The 23,957-nt window shown below is 40.9% G+C and overlaps 2 protein-coding genes and 1 long non-coding RNA gene across 4 annotated transcripts; 2 read left to right on the forward strand and 1 right to left on the reverse strand.

Annotated features, from left to right (window-relative positions):
- Positions 1–92: 92 nt before the first annotated feature.
- ATAD5 (ATPase family AAA domain containing 5) lies at positions 93–14,776 on the forward strand. Its single transcript, XM_033077025.2, has 23 exons — positions 93–167; positions 1,035–2,815; positions 3,146–3,233; positions 3,886–4,050; positions 4,259–4,397; positions 4,871–4,955; positions 5,421–5,602; positions 6,025–6,182; positions 6,341–6,494; positions 6,724–7,017; positions 7,190–7,286; positions 7,803–7,885; positions 7,970–8,115; positions 8,242–8,392; positions 8,839–9,009; positions 9,199–9,311; positions 9,393–9,486; positions 9,704–9,768; positions 10,677–10,857; positions 11,533–11,723; positions 12,015–12,847; positions 13,180–13,344; positions 13,536–14,776. The coding sequence occupies exons 1-23, from the start codon at positions 96–98 to the stop codon at positions 13,612–13,614; spliced, it is 5,487 nt and encodes a 1,828-aa protein (XP_032932916.1). The 5' UTR covers positions 93–95; the 3' UTR covers positions 13,615–14,776.
- On the reverse strand, positions 9,020–16,724 carry LOC117005423. Its single transcript, XR_004419828.1, has 3 exons — positions 16,568–16,724; positions 11,079–11,524; positions 9,020–9,215 (listed from the first exon to the last, which is right to left on the reverse strand). It is a non-coding gene; the product is annotated as an uncharacterized LOC117005423 (long non-coding RNA).
- Positions 16,725–16,840: 116 nt separating this feature from the next.
- On the forward strand, positions 16,841–23,903 carry ADAP2 (ArfGAP with dual PH domains 2). Of its 2 annotated transcripts, none has more exons than XM_033076407.1 (10): positions 16,841–16,965; positions 18,191–18,321; positions 18,924–19,015; positions 19,138–19,223; positions 19,547–19,656; positions 20,307–20,453; positions 21,158–21,241; positions 21,645–21,707; positions 22,923–23,000; positions 23,551–23,903. In XM_033076407.1, exons 1-10 carry the CDS (start codon positions 16,875–16,877, stop codon positions 23,758–23,760), a joined length of 1,092 nt encoding a protein of 363 aa, XP_032932298.1. In that variant the 5' UTR covers positions 16,841–16,874; the 3' UTR covers positions 23,761–23,903. The 2 variants fall into 2 exon arrangements, with proteins under 2 accessions (XP_032932298.1, XP_032932299.1); XM_033076408.1 differs by having other exon boundaries at positions 20,361–20,453.
- Positions 23,904–23,957: the final 54 nt, after the last annotated feature.

Here is a 23,957-nt window from a genome sequence, read left to right on the forward strand (position 1 = left end):
CCCCTCGCCCCTGAGGCACCGCCCGGGGCCGAGGGCTCCGCGCTCCCCCCGCCCCGAGCCATCCGAGAGGGCTCCGCGCCCGCAGCAGCCGGGGCATGGTGGGCAGGGTCGCCGTGGCCGCGGGGGCCGCCTCTCCCCTCCTCCCCGGGAACGACGGCGACGTTCAGGTGAGGATGCGGGCTGGGGTCGCGCTATGAGGGCGGAGAGACGGGGTGCGGCTGGCGGGGGGCGCCTCTTTGGCGATCTCCCCCACTGGCGATCTCCCCCTGTGGCCATCGTCCCCTTTGGCCATCGTCCCGTGGCGTTCTGCCCTGTCACGGCCCGCCCGCTGTACCGGGCCGTGTGAGGGGCCCCTGTCCCTGCCCCGGCCCGGGCTCCCGGCGCTGCTGGCGGCCGGGCTGTCATTAAACGCATTCGAGGGGCTTTGGGAAGAGACGTTTTCTGCTTCAGAAGGGGTGATTTCAGAGGAGTTCAGTTTCTGGTAAACCAGGAGTTGTAAAAGTCTTACGACAAGCCCAAGTCTTTCTTGGAGCTGTAGAAGTAAGTGCTCTTTCTTGGTTTGAATCATTATACGAGATAAGAATTCTCATGTGTTCACTTTTTTTGAGTACTCTTAAAGGTGCAGTGTCTTCCTAAGATAAGTTGGAAGTTTACGGTAGGATCAGACCTTTTTAATTGATGTTGGAATTCCCTCTTCAATGCTCAAGAAACGCTCTGGGGAGCATATCAAGGTCGATCATCTGAGTTAACCTAGATTTTCAGACTTACACTATTGTGAAATCTCTGAAAAGCTGCTCTTGAAGACCTTGTGGTCCCTTTCAGTTTTTACCACCTCAAGGTTTCAGAACAGGATTTTTATTTATCTGAAACAGGAGAATCTTTATTTCAGGCCTAGATGGCCTTTGAAAACACGGAGATGTAGTTGATGCATGCACAGTCTGTGCACATGAGCATGAATTTCTGTCTTCTGAAAAAGTTCTATATAAGTGATCCTAAGTTTTTTAAAACTAAGATTCTTCTTGTACCTTTTACAGCCATGCAAGAAGCGGCGAGAGGAAGATGCTTCTGTGAAAACAATCACAAGGTATTTTTCACCATTAGCAAAACCAGTGGATAAAGCATTGTCATCACCAAAATCCAACAATATCTTGGATTATTTTAAAAAGACATCTGCAACTGAGAATGCTGCATTCCCAGTAGGAGCTGGAGAAAGTAAAACACTGTTGGATGCTGATGACAAAGAGTGTAAATCATCTTTCAAGCCATCCTTAAAGCGGAATAGAAAAGGGAAGAAAATAAATTTAAATAAAATGCCAAAAGAAAGGAAAGAATCTGAGCATGACCTTGAAATTGAAATTAGTAGTGATGAGAGCAGAGTAGCTACAGGACTGCAACAAGACAGTAATGACTTCATTGCTTCTTGTACTCTAGTGGACCAAAAATGTGCAAGAGAATTAGCAGAAGATAAAGATGATCAAAGAGAGAACTTCCCGAACGTTGTCCCCTCCAGAAAAAATGCAAAAAACTTTGGCTGTGAAACAAATAGATCAAAAAATAGGATAAGAAAATCAAGGGAAAGGAAGCACAAAGTAAATATTGATTTGTCTGAAAGCTCTTCATCAGAAAACCAGATGAATGAAACGTGTAAAAAGGAAACTGAAGAGAAGACAAATGCAGTAGCAGAGTGTGATGCTGCTATTGGTGATTCCAGTTTTGAGGTTCATATGGATGGTGGGACATCCCAGGAAAATAATTGTATAATAACAGTGTCATTTGAGGACTTCTTGAAAAGTCAGGGAGAAAATAATGTTGAAGAAGACACAAAATCAGCAATGGACACTTCTGGCACAGCAAATGAATTGGACAAAAGTGATAGTATTAGTGACCCAGAAAAGTGTGAGGAATCCCAACAGCTGCCGCTCAGAACAGTGACTGTCCTTGCACAAGTTCATTCCATTCCCCCCAAATTACCTCCCTCACATAAGGAGCAGAAAGGCTCTAGGAAAATAGCTTCCATTTTTTTGAAGCAGAAAGGACGTGTAAGGGCAAAAGAAAGCAGCCCAGCCCTCTTGGACAGTGAGCAAACCGAACAGGTGACTCAGAAGAGAAAATCCAATGTGGTTATTGAGGAAGAAGAATTGGAGCTGGCTGTTCTGGAGACTGCAGGGTTGGATTCTCTGAGGCCAAAATGTACTCTGGAAGAAAAGCATCAGTTTATGAAAGCTTTTAGGCAACCAACAGCAGATGTAACAAAAAGTGGAGTTAAAAAGGCACCTGAAAAACAAAAGCAAGCTGCTGCAAAGTCTTCAAAAGAAAAAGAAGGATCTGAAGACATTGTTCCTTCAAATAAAGGATTAGAAAGCAGGATACCAGAAGGTTATGTGGACAACACACATTCCAAACCTAAAAGCAGTAGAACTAAACCCAGAAGATCTAGGAAGGTTCAGAAAAAAGGAAACAGAAGAAAGAAGGCTTCAGAAACTAAGGAAAGGGCTGTCTCAAACACCAAAAATTATTCCGGAGAAGAGAATTCAGATGCTAGTATTGTTTCTGTGGAGAACACTGTAAATGTAATAATTTCATCAAGTCCAGAAGTCAGTGAGTTAAGGAGGAGTTTAAGGCAGCAGAAAACCAAAACACCAACAAATCTTACTCCTAAAAAACCCAGGGCTAGAAGTGCCTGTTCTACAGATGAATTAAACTCCTGCCCATTAGAGACTTCCACCCCAAAAGCACGCAGACAATCCTGCAAGAAGAGCAACATGTACAGAGCTGAGGTGATTACTGTGCCCTTTGATGGAAGTAGCCCAATAAGGTAAACCTTTCACAGTATATTCCACCTTTTTGCCCACTAATTATATGCAAGTATTTTGATAATAAGACCTCTAATTATAAATGGATTGTATGCCAGAGTTGCATGGATACTGATCTTGGTGGGTAAAAATAGAGAGGAGCCAAAGCTGACCACAAATGTGTTTGTACTAAAGACATTCAAAAAAACCCAACCAAGCAACAAAAAACTTTCAACCACCAGTTGGGGAGTTGCTTCTGTGTAGCAATGTATTTTTAAAGGCTTTTGAAAATGAGATTAACATTTCCCTTTATTAACCAGTAACAATTTCATAATACTTTTTTCCCTAATTAGAATGAGGTTTACACGTATCCAAGCAGCTACAAAATCAAATAAAGCTAAAGCAATGAAAAATGAAGAGTCTCACTCTGGAAACACAAAGGTAATTTATGTAACTATTGGTGTCAGTATTTTGTCATTTTCTATATGGGTATAACTGTAATGTATTCAGTATTGTATAATACAGGTCCCAGCTGCTCTATGGAAAGGGAATATATTCTGATTTATGATGAAATTTGAGATAGTTTCTTGTACCTTAGATCTTAAAAAATGTTTTATTAGTAAAAATCCACCTTTCATAACAGAAAAATCCCATAAAATAGCATGTTCCTGTGCTGCAGGTTCTCAGGATGGGATATAGAAACGACTGGACATGGTGCTTAGTGCCATGGTTTATTTGATAAGGTGATGATTGGCCAGAGGTTGGACTTGATGGTCTCAGAGGTCTTTTCGAACCTAAATGATCCACTGATTTGTGATAGTGTTTGGGCACAGCAGAACAGCTGAGGCTTTAGAATGTCACTGCCCATATTTGAGTTGTTCCATGAAAAAATTGGGGATCTCCTTGCAGGGCTCTCACTCCCTTTTGAAAGTAGTTGGTTTGCTTGTCCTTTCAATTATTTCATTTTCTTTTTGATACCAATGAAATTTTACAACAATTACATACTTCTGTGAAAGTGAAAAATTACATACAAAGTACTTAGTGCAGAGTGCTATTAATTGCTGTTTCATTTTTTTTTGTTCTTTGTTAACAGATGCACTCCACTTCTAAAAACATATCCAAAGCAAAGCAGCTGATTGAAAAAGCAAAGGCTTTACAGCAGACCAGATCCAAAGTGAATGAAGACTCAGCAGCTCCTGTGAGGCGCTCGTCTCGACAGCGAGTTCTTGCTGAGAAGAAGAAATTAGAAGAAACTGATGTAAGGCTGTACTAGGGGGGAATATTTTTATATTTTATTTTTATATATATTTATATATATTTTATGTATTTCTGATAAGCAACACAAAAGATTCCTGCTTTATTCTTTACAAGAAATGTTTGCAAGCTAAGGTAGATATCTGCAATGTATTGTTAATAAAGGAGGGAAAGTTGGGTTTCCTTTCTTAATTGATTTGCTTTCCCTCTAGGATTCAATAATAATTGTAGATTCAGGCGTGGATTGTGTCACTGCTGCAGAGCAGACTGTGAAGGAAAAGAAACTTCGGAGCTTAAATGATGTTTTGGGCAAGAAACCTAAAAACTTGAAGGTTGCAAAGAACTCCAATGGTAATTTGGTTTTATTGAATGTGTTTATTTTTTGTTACAGAAACATTTTCTATTACTGACTGTTGTAACTTTATTTCATAAAGCTGCCTTTGCAGTATATTCATCTTTTCCTCTGATTTATCTTGTATAATATTCCAATACATACCTTCCCTTTTTATAGGAATTAATAGTTCAGAGGTTATTTACATCTGTTGTTTTGCTTTTTCTTCATTTGGGAAAACTGAAAAATTGTGAATTATATACCATGTTTTGTTGCAGCTCCTTTTTTTTTTTAATGTTAGAGAATAGCATCTATACTGATAAAATAATGAGAAATAAAGCTATAATTACTTTTGTTAAATATTTTAACTTTCCCTTAAGAAGAGGAGATTCCCTGTTGATGTTAAATGGAACACACAGGTAGTGAACACAGAAGCAAGGTTAGAATCTTGAATCAGTGCTGATCTAATAATGGTTTTTTTACCTTTTTAAAGGGAAACTGGGATGTCCATCTTCCTGCCTAGGCAAAAATGCTCAAAATTCTGCAAGTGAACCAATTGTGATCTTTGATGAAAGCAGGTCAGTTGTCAAGAGTGCTTAAAAATCAAAGTGCATTTCAGGGTTATTTTAACATTCTCTATTTTACAGATTTAAATATGCTTACTGAAATGTGCTATAAATATTCATGACTTCTATGCTGATTAATATTTTAATCTGCTTGCAAAATTTTAGGGGTGTCTTGGAGAGCTCCTCAGCCATTTTAGAACCATATTAGATGTCTGGAAATGTAGTTGATGACTGATTAAAAAGAAATACCAAATTGCATATAAAAATACAAAGCCAAAGAGGTTTTTTATTTTTTTAAGATTAAAATATTTAACACAGAATTAATTTCAAACTAACTACTTTAAAATTCATTTTAGCAGTTCTGACAGACTTTTTAAAACTCATTTGGAAAAGAATGTAATTAAATTCAGCCTTGCATAGCTGGAAGTTCTAATTCTATATTTTTTTCTTTCTTTTTCTTTTCTGTTTTCATTGAAGCCAAGATGCATCTGAAAATTCTCAAGATGATGATCCCTTCAGAGCAAAACGTGAATTCCTGAAGAGTGGATTGCCAGAGTCACTGAGAAGGCAGATTGCAAAGAAGGCAGCAGCAATGGAAGCATACTCCCTTGCAAGTTCCTGTTTTAAGACTGTTGTCCATGTACAGCAAAAGGATGACTGTAAGCTTTTGTTAAGCTTTTGAGTTTTGTTTAAATGTACATAATAATTTCTGAGGAATTTGTGCAGAAAAGAAAAAAATTTGAACAGCTTAGGACTGGAATAGGTGGGAGTTTCCTCTTGTTTTGTGCCTCAGTAAGAGAACAAAACTTAGAAGCTTCCAGTGAGATGTTTTTGAATACAAAATTTACAAATTAAATTGATGCTAAAGTAGTCTATACATGCATGGGTAAGGATGAAAAATTCTTAATATTTAGTTTAAAAAGTTGATCTGTTATGTTCCCATTTGGAAAATAAAGATTGTGTTGGACAGATTTGGGCAGAAGCCATTTCCCTCTGACAAAAAAGAGAGAAGACCACCCCATTTCTTTTCCCTAGAATAGAAGTTAACTCTTGTTTTGGTTTTGTGGGGGTCCTTTTGTAGGTTCTCCAATGTGGAAATTGCAATCACCATCCTGTCCTCTACTAACTAAGCTGAGGGAACTGAGTACTGAAGTCACCAACATCACAAAAATCACTCTCTCACTCGGTGAATTTTCCACAGTGAATTCAAAACAAACTGGAAATTGTTCTGCACCTGCGGTTAGTAGTTTAAAATTCAAATTGTTTTTATGTTTTTAATAAATCCTGTTTGAATTTGTTTCAGACCTGTAATTTGTTTTTTTTTTTTAAATTTCCCTCTATGTGTGTTACCCATTTTGTGTAAAGTTTTTGAGTAATTCTGTGTGTGTATATTCCAGCTTTCAGGCTACCGACCAGCTTTTTGTGATGCATTCAAGAAGGATTTGCTAGATGAGATTGTGGCTTCTAATCCTCAGTTTCCAGTGAGAAAATACTACTCCAGGTTCCTGAAAAAGCAAACAGAACGCTTGGCATTGGAAAGCAGTACACAAGGTTGGAATCTGTGTTGGGAGAACACCACCCTCACTCTCTCTAGCATTAAAAAACAACTGGGAATTTTTAAAAGTACTTTACTGAAGGGATACTGTTGTTGGAAATAAATTGATCCTCACATTTTAGGTTATTTTGACCAAATTCTTCAAATATGGCTTAAGCAAATGTACAGTAGTAATGGACATAGCCTGAAATTTTAAATGGATGCTTTTTTTTTTTTTTTTCTTAGAAAGCAAAGATGGCACTGCAAATCTTGATGTGATTGAGAAACATCCTGGCAATTGGAAGGAAACAAAGAGGAAAAGGAAAGAAACAGAAGACCGCAAATCAAAAAGAAGAAAACAACTTGAAGGTACGGAGACTGAAGTGAAATCAAGAGTTTCCAGGAACCTTATTCCTCCCATATCTGGAGAAAAACTGGCAGAGACAGGAAAAGCCACACAGCAGGATAAAAACAAGACCCAGAAACCAGATAGTGTGACAGAAGACACTGAGTGTTTATCAGATCCAAGCGCACTTTCAGGTAACTGCATTTCCTCTCTCACTGTAATCTTTGCTCTAAGGAACTGTATGTGTGATGTGTGTCAGCTTTCCACTGTCATGCAGAAATCATATCTAGTCCTAAGACTCTGCTAGATTTGATCAATTCTATTGCATGAAGAACTGTTTAAAAATGGTTAATATTTTTTCTGTAGGTGTGGAAAAAGAAGACATGCTCTGGACAGAAAAGTACCAGCCCCAAGATTCCAGTGAACTTGTAGGGAACAAGAAAGAAATTGAAAAGCTCCACAGGTCAGAAGTTGGAACATGGATCCATTCCTAAAATAACTGAAAACCTCATGCAACTTGATAATGCTCAAGTACTGAGAGAGCAGTACTTGTCTGTACTTCCCTACAAGCATCCTGATCCTGACCTTGCTGTACTCTCTGCTTTTGACAGGAATTTAGCACTGAAATCCACCTGACACATCAGGCTTTCAGTTACATTTTCTGTGTGGGCTTAAGTTACTGGTGTGGCTCTTACACAGAATTTAAAGATCCATCTGACAAAATGACACTGAATTATGAGTGAATAAGTCACCAAATGACTTATTTTATACCAATCAGCTAACAGAATTGAGAATGAAAAAGGAAGCTTTTTCTACAAATAATCAAATCCTGAGCATTTTTTGCTTTTATCTGAAAGGACTCGATAGGTTTCTGTGGGGTAACAAGTGGCTGATGTCCCCTAGTTTTATGTTCTGCTTCATCTTGGTTCACTTAATTCACCAGCAATTCTTATTCTTGTTTTGTTTCCTTCTTTTATAGTTGGTTACAAGAATGGAAAAAAAGAGCTGATTTGGAAGAAAAACGAAATCAGAAAAGGGAAAAGGAGGACAAAGAGCAAGAAGGTACTGGTAGAATTAATATAGCTTCTCTTTTGTTAAAAGTTGGCAAAAAATAACAGTAATCTTTTCTTTTTAATAATTACACAGATTCTTTAAGCAGCCTTGACTTTAAAGATAGTAAATCTGATACTGAGGAAGAGACAACCCTTTGCAATACAGTTCTGATAACTGGCCCACCAGGAGTGGGGAAAACTGCTGCAGTGTATGCTTGTGCTCAGGAGCTTGGCTTTAAGGTTTGTGGAGTTCTTTCTTTCCTCACTGCATTTTTGTTATGTATAACTAATGATGCAAAAGCATTTGTATTACAAGATGTCTACAATTTAAATTTTCTTTCTTTTGTAAATTTAATACCATTTCAGATATTTGAAGTCAATGCCTCTTGCCAGCGCAGTGGGAGACAGATCCTGTCCCAGCTGAAAGAAGCTACCCAGTCTCATCAAGTGGACAAAAAAGGTGTGAATGCACACAAGCCTTGCTTTTTCAACAGCTGTAGCACTGCCAAGTCACCAAGTAAGTGTCCTGGTTCTTACCTGGGGTTCTTTGTTTGGTCTGAATTATGGGGTAGGTTTTAGGGAGGGGAGGAAGTTGTTAAAGGCTGAATTCCCAAAACAAATTTTAGATATCAGTTGTTTTTAAAAATGTAGCAGATTTAGCTTACCTGGCCATATTAGTAAGAATAGGTCTGTTGGTGAACACAACTACAGACCAAATTAAATCATGACTTTATTAAAATACTGACTCTTGATTATGTTATTTCTGCAGTGGTGGAGCAAATGCTGTAGCATTTGAATAGAAAGTTGAACAGAAAGTTTTTCCTATAACAAGAGAAAAGGAAAATAAGCACAGTAAACCTGTCGTTTACCATAGATAAAAAATGGGTTTTATTTTAAATTTGTTTGAGAAATATCAGTTTGACATATCTCCAGATGAAGTTTAATATAAAACATACTTTGCAGAAAAAATGTATTCTCCAAAGAAAGTTATTTCTCCAAGAAAACCACCACTGTCACCAAAAGGAGCGGGATTAAAACGAAGCTTGCCTCCTAAAACACTTGCAAACTACTTCAAAATTTCTTCCAAATGTAAAGGTATTGATGGAGAAGCAACATCTGAAGAGAAAAATGGAGGTAGGTGTTTCTTTTTAATAATGAGTTACCTTTGGAGATGGAAATGCTGCACTGTGTACGTGGAGCTGTGTGGAGAAAAGAACAGATTCTCTTCAGCATTTCATACATGGGGGATTTTTGAAGCCAGTACCTGGACAGCATTAAATGGTTTCACTCCTCCTTCATGCTCAATTATTCATCCATCTGCAGGAAATACTCAGAATTCACTGGAAGTAAAGAAAGATGCTCAAATGAAGTCAATAAACGAAGAAGGAGGAGAACACAACAGGAAAAGTGCAACATCTCTCATTCTTTTTGAAGAGGTAAAGTTCACATGAAATGCACTGTGTCTGGGTTCACAGCTTGAAACTGCTGCTCATTGATACCATGTTTGTTTTCTGCAGGTGGATATAATATTTGATGAAGATGCAGGATTTCTAAATGCAATAAAGACATTCATGGCAACTGCAAAGAGACCTGTAATTCTTACCACCAATGGTGAGTGGGGTTTCTAACAGTAATTAGGCTTTACAGGCAGAAGAGCCACTTTTATTTAGGTGATGGTTGAATATTGCTCCTAAATGCAAAATTAAATGAGTGGCCACTGTAAATCAAGTATTGGAGTGTTTGAATTAAAGTGCTGGCTGCTCTAATGGATAGAGAAAATCACTAGGTTTGAACATAATGTCATGACAGTTCACTGATCTCTCTATAGATCCAACATTCAGCTTGCTGTTTGATGGCTGTTTTGAGGAGATCAACTTTAAAACCCCTTCCCTGGTAAGTCTGTGTCTGGAAATGCAGGTACATCCTAAGAAAGTAACTGTCAGCTGATTTCAGTGTGAAATTTAAATGTTTGGGTAGGTTTATATATTTCTGATGTAACATATTTGTTTGATCAGAGACAGACATGTCTTTGGGGTTTATGTAAGGATGTGTAGGACCTATTTATCTTTACATGTAGAAACTGTTTTACTGTCATGGAAGATTTATTTTCCAAATAATTTAGTGGTAATGAGAATTACAATAAAAACATCACTTAGTCACTTCATTTAGTTTTTAGAATGTAGTTAGATAAATAGCTGATAGCTCTGATCTGAAGGTTGGTTATGCAAGTACTGGTTCATTCATTAAAAAGTATAGGAGTTATTTTAGAAATATTATGGGTTTTTCCTTTAATGTAAACACTAGTGTTCTTTGTAACAAATAATTTTATTTGCAGCTCTGTATTAGGGGAAAAAAAACTAAATAAATGAGAAACAGATGCATTTAACTACTGAGAAGGGATAATTTCCTAATGTAAAACTAAAACATTGGATTTTCAGGTAATTGCAGAATTAAAAGAAAGACTGCAAGATAAACCTTTAAAATTAATATAGCTCAGTAAAAGCTGATCACTGGTGATGAGAAACAAGGTGTAGGTAACCACAGGACCATGAGCAGAATATGTTTGTTGTGTTTGTTTTTAATCAGCTGAGTTTCTAAATTGAACTTAATTCCCTGACATAGGCTACAGAGATTGGGTAGTTTGCTTTTCCTTACAGATTTTAATCTAATTTAATGAACTAATCTTCTTTATTAAAAGGCAAAATGTATCACAAGCATAAATAGAATAATTTGCTCTTGTGACTTGCTGCAATGTGATTGGCAGGAGTTGTTTCAGTGGCCTGTGTGTAACTCTTGTTTAGATAAACTCTGTGAGCTACCTCCAAACTCTGTGTCTGGCTGAGAACCTACGGACAGATGTGAAAGACTTGGCTGCTCTCCTGACCACAAATAACTGTGATATCAGACAAAGTCTTCTCTACTTACAGTTCTGGGTTAGAAGTGGAGGTGGATGCTTGAAAGAGAAGTGTTTGGCACCTCATGGTATGTTGATTTAATTTAATCTTTAAAAAAAAATCCATCTAAATATGAATTTGACTAAACTGAAGAATCCTTAGGCACGTATGAATACATGAATACAACTTCTTGTAAGACTCCAAAATATTTGGGGGGAGGCCTGCTGTTTTTAGCTACTCCAAAGCCTGGTATTAATGCATGAGTAACTAAATATTGAGGGGTTTATTGCCTGTCATAATGGTACTTACTATCTCCCTTTCATGTTAACTGGGCAAAGAAGGGCACCAGTAGTAATTTTCCTCAGAGTTTGCAGTTCTTTATCCATGTAGCTGGGTTCTTCACCTAGAAGAAGCAGAGCTGAAAAAGGGGTAAAAATGGGACAGCTGGCAAGCAGGCAGGGATAGGAACTTGATCCCAAAGGATTCTGGAAGAGTTTAGGGGTTAGAGGGAGTGACAGGGAGAGACAAGTGAGGCGCAGCCTCCTTCAGAAGTTACCTGGGAAGCAGGAGAGCAGGTTGCTAACACTGACAGCAGGGATGTGGACATGGGGATGTCTCATTTCAGCTGCTCTGTTCCTCCAGCACCACACCAAGAGGTGACAGTCACAGCATCCTTCATGACAGGAATTGAGGCAAAGAGGTGGAAAATCAATTTCATGATGCAGTTGTTCCCTTTCAAGTAAAGCCTGTTATCTCTGTGCAGGAGGAGAGGAGACAAGGAAGGCAGATAATGTCATTCATCATGCAAAGTCTAACAATTCCAAGGTGGATTTTTCTCAAGCTGAGGATGCACGTCTTCAGGAATTTCCAAAATGTGATACAGGCTGTGTAGAGACCTTGCTTGGCCTTAAGAACATCCTGTTGCCTTCAGAAGATTTGTTTACATTTCTTAAGGTATTTTTCTAGTTGACTTGGTAGTACTTTGAATGATTGCCAGACAATTGAGTGTAACCATCAGTAGCAATAGCATCATCTTAGAAACAAATCTCTGAAAAGGCTTGTTGTAGAAATTAAAGAATTCTGTCCTTATTAATTACAATCTGAACTGGGGTGGTCTCCTGCAAGCAAAACAGTCCCTCACCTCATAAGCACAAAGTCAGGAGTGTGAGATTTTCTATAATAACATTTTTATTAAAAAAAAAACTATTTAAATATATTGATAAAGATTTCATTATTATTTTACAGCACAAAATCACAACCATGGAGGAATGGAATAAATTGATGCAGCTTCTCACAGAATTCCAGATGAAGCATGTGGATTTTGTATATAGTAATCTTGAACTTGTTCTTCCCTTACCAGTGCAAGTTCTGTCAAACCAGTCTGATGCCTCTAAGTCTATACTTGAAAGGACTACTGTAGTTTCTTCAAAAGAAAGATCTACTAAGAGCTCTTGCTCTGGGAAAAGTAGCCCTGGAAAAAGGTCTAAAAAGACAAAGGCTCAGAAAAGGCTTGAGATATTGGATGACAGTGACTTATTTGATTCTGAGCTGAACTATTCAGCTGAATTCATAACTTTGCCATCAGACAGTCTTAAATCGTGTGCTGAAATAAATAAAAAGGAATCAAAATTGTTGGTGCATAAAGAACAAAAAGAAGTTAAAACTAAAACCTCAGCAAATGGAAAAATGTCTGCAGTTGTTTCTCAGTGTCTGAATTCACTGACTGAGTTTGTGGAAAACATGTCCTTCCTGGATTGCTGTGTAAACACTAACACCAGGGAACCACTGGAGTTTTCTAAAAGTGAAGAATATCATTGGACAAATGCCAAAATCAGAAATGGTCTTTGTGATGAGTTCAGTATAGAAAACACTGATTGGTGGAGTTCCCAGAGGTGTAGTGAAATAAAGGCAGCTATTGAAGCACTCAGCTTCACCAAAAGTTCTGATAGTATTTCACAAAACTTGGAATCCTTTTTGAGTACCAGTAAAACACCTGCAAGTGATACACTGAAGGGACTTACTCTGCCTGTCTCAGACACAAGGAATTGCATATCCTTCAGTCAGGCAGCTGATTCAAGGTAAGACTTTGTTCATACTTCTGGAGAATAATGCAGTTGTTTGTCAGGAAGAACATTTCACAGGGGGTAGGACTGTTTCAGATTTGATGTATACACATTCATAGCACTATGACAAGAGCATTGGCCAAACAAACTGCTGGTCCTCATGTTTCTGTCCAAGTGCAGCTTTGTGATGCTGTAAGCAGAACACAATTAGAAGCTACAGATGTCTGATCCATTGGGATGTAGTTCTGGACATGAATTTAATGGAGTTTAAAACTTTGATCCTAAAGAAATAAAATCATCACTACATTCTTGAATAAAAAACAATAAAGCTTCATTCTCTGTTTTAGCACTCACAATAAAGCACAGAAGAGGCTGGCTGTCATCCAAACTGTATTTTCCAGAAGTCCTTTAAACCTGGGCAATAAGCAAGCCAGTACCCTCGAATACCTCCCCACTCTCCGCAGTATTTGCAGGTCTGAGAAGCTTAAAGAGCAAGGGAAGACTAAAAGAAGGTAGGTTTGGGTTTGCCTAAATCTTGCTACAGTTCAGTAGAGAAGATAGTTAAGGATTTTAATAAAATGCTTTGTCAGATAATTCTAGGCAAGGAAGGTGGACATCTGTCTCTCAAAACAATAAAAGTGTTGCCTTTTATTTGGAAATAACTTTGTTTCCTTAACAGTCTTTTTTACTTTTTTTTTAATAGGTTCTTGCATTATCTTGAAGGGATTCATCTTGAAATACCCAGACAAATGATAAATAGTATGTCTTTGGACTTCCCTTAAAATTGCCAACACCAGAAATACTTTGTGCCTAATGGTGGTATTCTCACCACAGTGTGTTTGGTTATATTTTTAAATTACCACATTATTGTATATTCAGAGCCATTTGTATATTAAATTTTTATAAGTATTTAAAATAATGTATATATCTATTGTCATTATACTGCTCTCCACAGCTGAAATGTGGGTTTGTTTGGTGCTTGTCCAGTAGGGGCATTCATAATATTAAATGCACAAACTGTTCAGTGGGGACTTCTTGCTCTCTTTCTCTCTATTTGTGGATCACACAGCAAGAAGTGCTTTTGTAACAATCAACTGCCACAACTTCCACAGCAAAGCTGCTGTTTTCTGAGGAGACTGTTTTGTTAAATAAGTTTGTTTCTGAATTTGCAGTTAAAGTGATAAATCGAGGTGGGAGGGGGCACAGAGAGGATGCAACAAGTCCTCCAAAGTCTGAATGACTAAAACTCTTCACTTTGACCACAGGGAACAAAGTCCTTACAAAGCACTATGCCTCAATGTACATATGTTTGTATACATTCCTTCATTGTTTACAGCTGTCAGATCTGCATGTTTAATCTCCTAAAAAGGTAGAGAAATTATTAATGTAGCTCAACATGGTCTCAAAAGATTTAGGCAAGATTTTGTAAATAACAATTATCCCACTGTTACTTTGGGTACAGGAATATTTAACTACTTCTAGTCTTGTATATTGTGTTCTATTCTTAAACTTCTTTTTTTGTATTTGACAAGACTTCAGCCCGATTATTTGTGATTGAATCCGTTTTTATACAACAATAAATTTGTGAGACTTTGCTACAATCTCAATGTTTCTGTTGCATGAAAGGCAAAACTCCTGAAACATAACTTTTAAAGGATTTTAAAACTGGAATTAGTTCAACCATGTGCTTTTCTGCCTTTGCAGTTGGACTGTTCCTGTTCCTCAAACTGAGTCAGACTGCTGCCATGCAGTGGTGCTCACTTACCTCAGCCTCTCTGTAAAAATAAGGAAGGTCATTTGCTAGTTCTGGTCTCATCTTACATTTTTCGTGTCTTAAAGATGTTCAGGAATTAGAAATATTTATGGAAACTAAGTAAATTATTTTAAGCTTCTGCATTGTAGGTCATCTTTATAGTTTACTCTTTCCATAGTCCAGAATTATCAAAAAGTTCGAGTGGTGGCTGTTAAAATCTTCATAGCTTGATTTTTTGTATCAACAGTCTATGCTTCTCCTGTATGATTTGTAAAAATAAATCCACATTTTAAGGTTTTTTTTTAAATAGCAAAGTAAAAGTGTATCTGTTCAATGCTTTCTAAAGGCACTGTCAGTCTAACTAGGTTACAGTGAGGACCTACATAAACCAGAAACAAGTCTTATTAAGTAGCAGTATTATGAGAAATTCAGGGGTAATTTGAAAGACCCAAATTAGAAAGCAGTGAGAGACAATTTACTTTCCTTTGAAGTCAGCTCTGGTTTTAATAAGTGCCTTAAGAAGTTTACAGAATCTGCTGTGGTCTCCACAAGGTAAGGTGGAATTCAATTTCCCTTCTTGATCAGATATTTACCACATGAAATCACCTCAAGCTGCTTTGAATGAAAGATAACCTGTGTGTGATGATTTGAGTTCTGATGAATTAGCACCTTTTGGATTTTTATGCATCAGGTATGAGCATCTTTTATGTGCTAAAATAAAGCAAGTTCCCAGGAGGGATGGGCTTGAGGAAAAGGGACCTGGGCTGGTTTTGATTAACTCTGCTTAGAAGGAAATGCTTCCCAAGCTTCATTCTAACACTGTGAAATTTGCCTAGTTTTGATGCAAAATATTTTCCTGCAGTAGTTTGGGCCCTGGGTAGTCCTTTATGTACTGCCTCTCCAGCTGACTTCTGTGTCTTGAAATCAGAAGTAAAAACAACCCTAGAGTTTCACAATGACTCTCTCCCCATTTAGTAGGTGGACAGCAACTTAAAAACAAAACCAACAACCTTGTTCTTCTTGTGGAAATCTCAACCAAGTTTCAAGCTTTTCTTTCTCCTTCCTGTCATTCCAATATTGCTTTCTAGAATATAAATGAGGATGACGTTATTCTACCATCCCATGAACTATAGTAAAAAGCAGTTATGGTTGCAAGAATGAGCCAAGCTCAGACTGTGTTAATGCCACTGCAGAGTAGAGGTGGGAGGAGGGAAGGACCTTTTCAAGAGCAAGCCTATCTCATGTCTTTGTAAAAGATAGATATAAATAACTACTCCTCAAATGTCATACAAAATGTTCCTTTTATTCCACAGGAATTGCAAGGACACTAAAATTAAGCTAGCAAAAAGCTTTGGTGTATGGCTTGCAAAATTACCTGAGGAAAATTAAAGCCAGGTTTACATCCCAGTGTGGAGTTCCTAGAGGGTGAGTGCTGAAAAGAGATTCTATGTAGGTAGTTGAACAACTTCTCAGATATTCTGCTGTGTATTTCATAACTTCACAATAGTTACAAATAAATAAAAGACATAATACTATTTAGTACCTAGAAGACGGAAGGTAGGTTTCAATATTTGGAACTGCTAATACATGTCTAGTATTTAGTCATCTATAAAATTAGTGTTTTTACAAGATTGTAGATAAACTTTACTAAAGAAGCATTGTGTACTACTGCACTATAGCAATGCAAATTAAATTTAACCTCAAACTAGAAAAATATTTGAATACCTCAATCTTTTTCTGAATCAATTGACCATGAAAAATTTGTTTCACATTTTTCTCTTGGTCTTTTCTTTTGTCTTAGATTAACAATATTAAGTCACAGACTTTTTGCCATTTGCTTTATCATGGAAGAGGAACATTTTGAAAGTTGAAATGCTGTATTGCCCCTACGTTGAGCTGTGTGGGAGGGTTTTTGTGGCACTGCTCGGTGTCACCGAACCCCTCAGCCCGTGCTGAGCACTCGCAGGGACAGCGACACTCACCTGGCCCGGCGCTCCCGCTGCTTCGGTGCCGTTCTGTCATCCAGCAGCTTTGGAAACTTTATTTTAGAGAGGTGGGGTTGAGGCAAAGCTGGCGGTGCGCGGAGGAGCCCTCCCGCACGGTTGGCAATGCTCTGCCAGCACAACTCGCGCCTCGGTGCGGGAGCGGCCGGGCCGGGGGGGCCGCGCGCCCCGAACCGCCCCAGGAGGAGGCGACACGGGAGGGGACCGCGCGTCCCGGGCTGCTCCGGTTCCTCATTTCCCGGCTGGGCCGAGCCTCCCGCACGCTCCGCGCCGGGCACAGCCGGCGATGGACTACGACCGCAACAAGGCGCTGCTGCTGGAGCTGCAGAGGGCGGCCGGGACCGGTAACGATCGCTGCGCTGACTGCGGGGAGCCAGGTGAGGCGGCTCGGCCGGGCACTGCCCCGCGCCGCTCGGATCCGCGGCCGCTCCGGGCGCTGCTCCCCCGCTCCGCAGCCGTGTCCCTGTCCCGCTCCGCAGCCGTGTCCCTGTCCCGCTCCGCAGCCGTGTCCCTGTCCCGCTCCGCAGCCGTGTCCGTGTCCTGCGGGACGGTCCCGCTCCGCAGCCGTGTCCGTGCCCCGCTCCGCAGCCGTGTCCGTGTCCTGCGGGACGGTCCCGCTCCGCAGCCGTGTCCGTGCCCCGCTCCGCAGCCGTGTCCGTGTCCTGCGGGACGGTCCCGCTCCGCAGCCGTGTCCGTGCCCCGCTCCGCAGCCGTGTCCGTGTCCTGCGGGACGGTCCCGCTCCGCAGCCCTGTCCGTCTCCCGCTCCGCAGCCGTGTCCGTGTCCTGCGGGACGGTCCCGAGGCGCTGCCCGCTCCGGGACACGGCTCTGGGGCAGCCCCGCGGGGCCAGCGACCGCCGCACAGGGCAGGAAAGCACCTCAGCAGCAGGCGCTTCCCCGGGGTATTTGTGGACAGCCAGGGCATGAGGGTGCGTGGGGGGGATTTGCGCAAGGGTTGGGGCAGAGAAAAGCACGGGGAACCCGCCGGAGCCCCCGCCGGGCTGGCAGCCGCTCGGGTGGGTCAGGCGGGAGCCAGCAGGAGCTGAAGAAGGCGAGAAGTTGTTCTGTTTAGCAGCCAGACGGGATAGGGAGAAGTGGGCGGTGGCGCAATCCAAGGCAATGGTCTTGCCAGAACACTCAGTGCCTGTAGGGATGCACCTGTCAAAGCTGCTTCAGGGGATGCCAGCAGGGATAAATAGCAGGCAAGAGCAGGAGCCTTCACACGCAGCAGACAGTCCTCACTACAAATGGTTATACTCTTGTACGAGAGGGCACACTTCCTTCCATTGTTAATTCAGCAACAGCAGCTTTAATGCAGAACTAATAACTAGCTGAGCTTTTCCATCACCACTCACCTGCCTGCACAGTCACCTTAATTTTGAAGCAGATAGGCAATTAAAGAATGTACAAACGCAGGGGCCACAGCGTTCACTGGGGAAAGCAGGTGTTCCCCTGGACACAGTGAAGTGACAGCCATAAACAATGGGGTGGGATTCGAGGTGTTTATTAGGTGTGAAGCCTGTGCATCAGATGTGGGCTTTCAGCCTTGCCAGTGGCTGTGCCTTTTCCTGTGTATTAATTTATTCTTTGTGGGTTTATCTAGGTCCAGAGTGGGCTTCTTGCAAACTTGGAATATTCATTTGTTTGACTTGCTCTGGAATTCATCGCAATCTTCCTGAAATCAGCAGAGTCAAATCCCTTCGGCTTGACTTCTGGGAGAGCAGTTTAATAGAGGTACAGAGGAAAAAGCAGTAATTCTCCACATTTCATAACCTCCTCTGCCATGTCATTCCTGTGCCATCTACCATGGACAGTGCAACAGAGCCACACAGAGCCAAGTTAATTGAATGGGTGACTTTAGGGGGGTTTTTATGACCTACTCAATCAAATTACAGTGATAGGTGACCATGTTCCTAACAGTCTGTGATGTGTATTTTTATATACACAGTAACTTCTCACTGTGATTTAGAAACCCACAAATATTTCCCAGTAGTATGTTCAATTAATCACAGTTAGTATCTGGGAAGAGATTAAGGAATAGGGAGATTATAAGCAAATTTTCTCCTAATGTTCTTTTGTTCTTTTCATCAACAAACACAGTTTTGTATTCCTTCACACATGGTTCAGAACTGTAAATACTGAAAAAGGTGCATCCACCTAAAAATAGCAAACTATAATGCCAAAGGGAATTTATAAATATATGTAAATACACACTTGAGGGTTATGGCAAGACTTGTCAAGTGCAGCACTCCCTTTGATACAAGTCTCATTTTATGTGCATGGCATGGTGTTGATTTGCAGTGGTACACCTAACTGTGTTTTATTTTGTATTTCAGTTTATGAGGAATCACGGGAATCTCTGGGCCAAAGCTAAATATGAGGCAAAGGTCCCTCCATACTACTACATCCCCAAGTCCCGTGACTGCATGTAAGTTAATGGTGTATTCCCTGCTGCAGACCTTTACATCTGCTTCCCTTACAGCTCTCCCTGGCTGGCTGCTGAAACTAGAGTAGAGACAGATCAGCTTTATCCATGTTTTCCTCTTTCAGGGTTTTAAGAGAGCAGTGGATTAGAGCTAAATATGAGCGTGGGGAATTTCTTGACACCCGAGTCTGCCAAGATCCCTGTTCTGCAGGTAAAAGGATTGTCAGGGAGGTCTCAGCCTCAAGGACAACAGCACAGTGCTCTATTGGCAGCTTTGGAGGTCTCTGAGGTTGGCTTGTCACATTTGAACTGCTGGATGTGCAGTCACTGCTTTGAGTCTAGCTTTGAGAAGAAACTCCTAAGAAGGCATTTACACAAGGGCAAGGGTATATTCAGATCTTAGAGTTCTCTGTTTCTTCCACTGATTATTTCATATGAGGGGAAAATTCTCAGATGGAGAAGAGACTTGAAACTGTGCCAGATCACCTTGCACTTGTGCCACCCTTCTCTGACACTTGTCTGTCTGGTCTGCAGGCAGCCGTGAAGGATGCCTCTGGAAGCTTGGGAAGGTACGCAGACAGTTCCAGAAGAGGCAATTTGTCCTTTCAGCAAGGGAAGGGGTGATGAAGTACTACAGCAAAGAAGTGAGTTCTTCAGCTAGAGCTGGCCATAGGTAGCTGCTCAACACCCACCCTCAGACTTTGCTCTTTGGGGGCAAAACCCAGCACAAGTAGCTTTGTCTCTAGTTTTGTAGCCAGCCTGTGCTTAGAGGAGTCCATATGTTTCCCCATTAACATATGTGGTATATTGGGCAATTTTGGATTTAGTTTCTTTTCTCATCCCTTATCTCAAAGCTGCAGCCTCCTTTTGCTTAGTGAACAGAGGAAATGGATACTGGCAGTTGAATGGCAAGACAAAGAAGAGATCTGCTGGCAGTTGTGACCTCTTACATTACCAAAATATCCTCTCATCAGCTTCTGCAGCAGGGTCCTCAACACAACTCCTTTTTGTGAGAGACTGTAGCTAACTGTTCTCTAGCTAGGAGGCTGGAGATAGACTCATTCCTTGCAATTCTGACCCAGCCCTCTTTAATAGTGACCCAGCATTTGTCAAGGATTCTATGTAAGTGGTTTTATGTTGCATGTAATTAAGGCTTTATGTTTCAGGTATATTCAATATTCAGAAATTTTTGTCTGCTTTATATTCAGTGGGGATCTAGGTCTCATACAGATGACCTGTCCTTCAGTACATTCCCTGAGAGCACTTTAATACAGTGATGCTTTTCATTTCACAGTCCAAAGGTCCAAAAGCCGTTATCAGCATTGAGACTCTGAATGCAATGTTCCAGGTGGAGAAAATAGGACACAGTCATGGGCTGCAGATCACATACATCACAGATGGTCAAATAAGGAACCTTTTTGTCTATCACGAAAGTGGAAAGGTGAATATAATAGAGATTCTGGGGTAAGCAAGATTCTTAGGTGTTGGATCTGTGTTTTGGAAGAGTTACTGTGTCTGCAAGAACTGGTTTTACTTGGCATCACTAAGACTTGTAGAATATAGGAAGTTGCAGAATTAAATACTCCTAACTGTAGCATCTTGCTTCTTTTCTGTTGGGGCATATATTCAACCTCAGCCTTTGGATAGTCTTAAGTGGTGCATGGATGTAAATCTCTGTAAGGTAACTGCCTCGTGGTTTTACACAATCTCATGGTTCAATTAAAAGTGGTTAAATTAACATGCATAGAGAATATTGTTCTACATTATTTCCAAGCCAGTAATGATAATTTTAAAATCTATCTCTATAGATATTGTTAGACTTCTGTTTCTTCCTTCGACAGAGTTCATGTGTCTTTCCAGGTACAAAGGTTTTTAAACAACCCATAACTGAATCAACTGAAAAGGCTGTGTACACAGACTTGGGTGACTGTGCATGCTGGGAATGTCTTGGACATCCCAGGAGAGGCATTCTTAAATTCTTTTCAAGGGTCACTGTTTTTCAGGTGTCTGGGACAAATCACTGACTCTCTCTGCCCCTTGGGGAGAAAGTACCTCTTTATGAAGAGGAAGGAGATGGGCATTTTGGAGAAGCAGTGCTCTTACTTTTCTTGTTAATCTTTATATTTGTGTTTGCTGTTTTCCCAGGAGATTGTTGACTGGTTCAATGCTATCCGGGCAGCACGTTACCATTATCTCAGAATAACCTTCCCAAATGTCCCTGAGCCTGAGGTGAGAACTGAACAGAGCTTGAAGCAGTCTAGCCAAACACAGCATGGGAAAACATTTTCTCACTTCTGACAGAGTCAGGTATTCAAAAGCAGCACTTGGGTCCAGGAATGGACAGAAGAGGTAGAAGGAAAGGCCACACTGAATGACATGCAAAAACTTAGTACTTAAGGCCTTAAAGACTCCATGTGATCCTTATACAGTGTAATGTGTCAAAAATGTTATGTTTCTTGTTACTTCAGACTTCCTTTTACCAAGCAGCCAAAAAAATCCCAGACCCCAAAAGCCACAATTGACGGTGATTAACTTTGACAAAAACAGAACAGAAATGCAATCTCGAATGAGACAGCCTGTCCTGGTTTCAGTTGGAACAGACACAGACTTTTTTGTGTTTGTGTTCTCCTAGCTCATACCCAGGATCACAAGAAGTTTTGTCAAGGAAGGATATATGGAGAAAACAGGACCAAAAGTAAGTGCATACTTGGCATTACACAAACAAGATCATTCCAGATAGAGAATATTTGGTAGTTCAATGATGCTGACTCGTAAAAGATTTGCTCAGTGACTCTCTGCTTCCTGGGTTGATAAAAGACACTATATTCAAGCCTGTTGTGTTCTTTGGGACCATATTTTATTTTGTGTGGAAAATAAGATTGGGAAGAAGAATCCTTGAAGAGTAAGCCAGGTGGATTAGCTGTCAATGGACATGCATAGTGCTGTCACACAGCTCCACATGGATTGCTGTATCTGCCAACTGCAGCTCCTGCCACAGCCAAACATGAAGTGCTGATCCCCCCTACTTCTCTGTTTCACTTAAAGTCAGTTGCACATAAGTCACATCTACTTAGAGCAGCAAAGTGTCATTGGAGCAAATTTCTCTCTTGGAAAGCCAATAGTTTATTTTGTTTTGTTGTGGAAAGTGTTTGGGCCAGTACTCTAGGAACAGAAGAGCGAGGTTTTGGACACTTCTGAAGGAGGAGACAGAGATCTAAGGTCTTGATTGAACACAGGCACTTCTTGCCTTGCTCTCCTCTGAGTGAACCACGAGCCAAGTCCCATTATAAAGTTCAGTGGTGCAGTTCTGATACTGGATATGCTGGGGTTTGGCCCAGCTTGTGCCAGTGTTCCAGCACTACTTCTGCAGGTACTTGCACGTGAAAGATTTTGTGGTTTTTTCTTCTGAAGCCTAAGTTCTGCTTAAACTGAGCTGAGTCCTAGAAGAGGCCTCTTCAGTTCAGCCTGAGCAATTAATAGCTCAGGAATGGTCAGGTAAGTGTAGCTGATGAAATTGGCACTTAAAAAAACCCAACTAGTGTTGTACAGCCAAAATTTCAGGGACAACTCCACAGATTGATTGTTGAAGTTGATTGCTTACTCTTCATTATCACCACTGGCTCAGGGGTTGTTCTCTGCAGTGCTTTCAGTCCATTTCATGCAACTTCCTTAATCCTGTTAATTTGATTACTTCCCTGCCCAAAGGATTGTCATTGAATGTAAATCTGTATTTTGAGCCCAGGGAGAAGAGAGAGCTGAGGGCTGCACATAGCAGTCCTGTTACCAGTTGCAGGGATGAAGGAAACAACTCCAGGAAGTTCCAAGTCATTTAAGTGGCCCTGGGATTTGAATAGACCAAAGTCCACTTTGAGACTTGGGTTTTTAAAGAATTTCTACCATTTCCTTGCAGCAGAAGGAGGCCTTTAAGGTACGCTGGTTCTGCTTGGATTCTCAAGAAAGAAAACTGATATACTTTAAAAATCCACTGGTAAGAGGAGTGTCCTTTGTTCCACAGCCCCTTCATGAAGTAGGTGGGGAGGAAGAGTCTGTTCTCATCCACCTTTTCCAGTGGCTGTGCCAGACTGGAGCAGGCAGGCCCAGCCCCAAGAGCCCATCTCCGTTGCCAAAGGATGTGTCTGAAGCTGAGCTGGTTGGGAACTCTAGCCTGTAGAGTGGCTCTGAGGAAGATCTTTTAAAATTAACTGCTACTGCCTGTGGTGTTCATGCCTCCTCTCCCCCAGCCCTAGTGCCTGTGTCTGTAACCAGATGAGCAATACTCCAGTATCAGGGGCTTGACAGCCGCAGTATCCTGCTTCCACCAACCAGCTCTGTGAGGGTGGGGCCCTGCCTTCTCCTGAGAATGCCTGGGAGTGCAAAATACTCCTTTGTATGTTGTTCCCTGCTGGTGTCCCCAGTCCATGTCACTGGCTCCCCTCTGTGCATCCCCAGATCCTGTTCCATGTCCAAGGATAGAGCAGTGTCTGCTGGAGCTCCACTGTCTGCTGGCTAATGGCTGTCTTCTGCTTCCTTCTTTGCAGGATGCATTTGCACAGGGCCAGGTTTACATTGGAAGGAGGGATGAGGGTTATGAAGTACGAGGTGATTTACCCCAGAAAGTCTGCGTGAAGAAGAAAAAACCAGTGATCACTCTGGTCACGCCTGTGAGAGAGTTTGTGTTTATCTGTGAGAATGACAGGAAGCAGAAGGAGTGGATGGATGCCTTGAATGGAGTCATCACCCAGCTCTGATGTGGAGGAGCAGACAGGCAGCTACATTCCACCTGGGTGCAGCTCCTGGCCACACAGGGACAGGGTCGTTTTCAACAGAGTGGGTTGAATGGTTCTTACAGCGCTACATTTCTGGCACAATAAAAAAACAAGCTAGGTTTAAATTGTGGAGGATACTGTAATGGAATCACTTCTCTAATGGAATCACACAGATGCTT

This window comes from Catharus ustulatus, chromosome 20, assembly GCF_009819885.2.
Source record: "Catharus ustulatus isolate bCatUst1 chromosome 20, bCatUst1.pri.v2, whole genome shotgun sequence".
Lineage (NCBI taxonomy): Eukaryota > Metazoa > Chordata > Aves > Passeriformes > Turdidae > Catharus > Catharus ustulatus.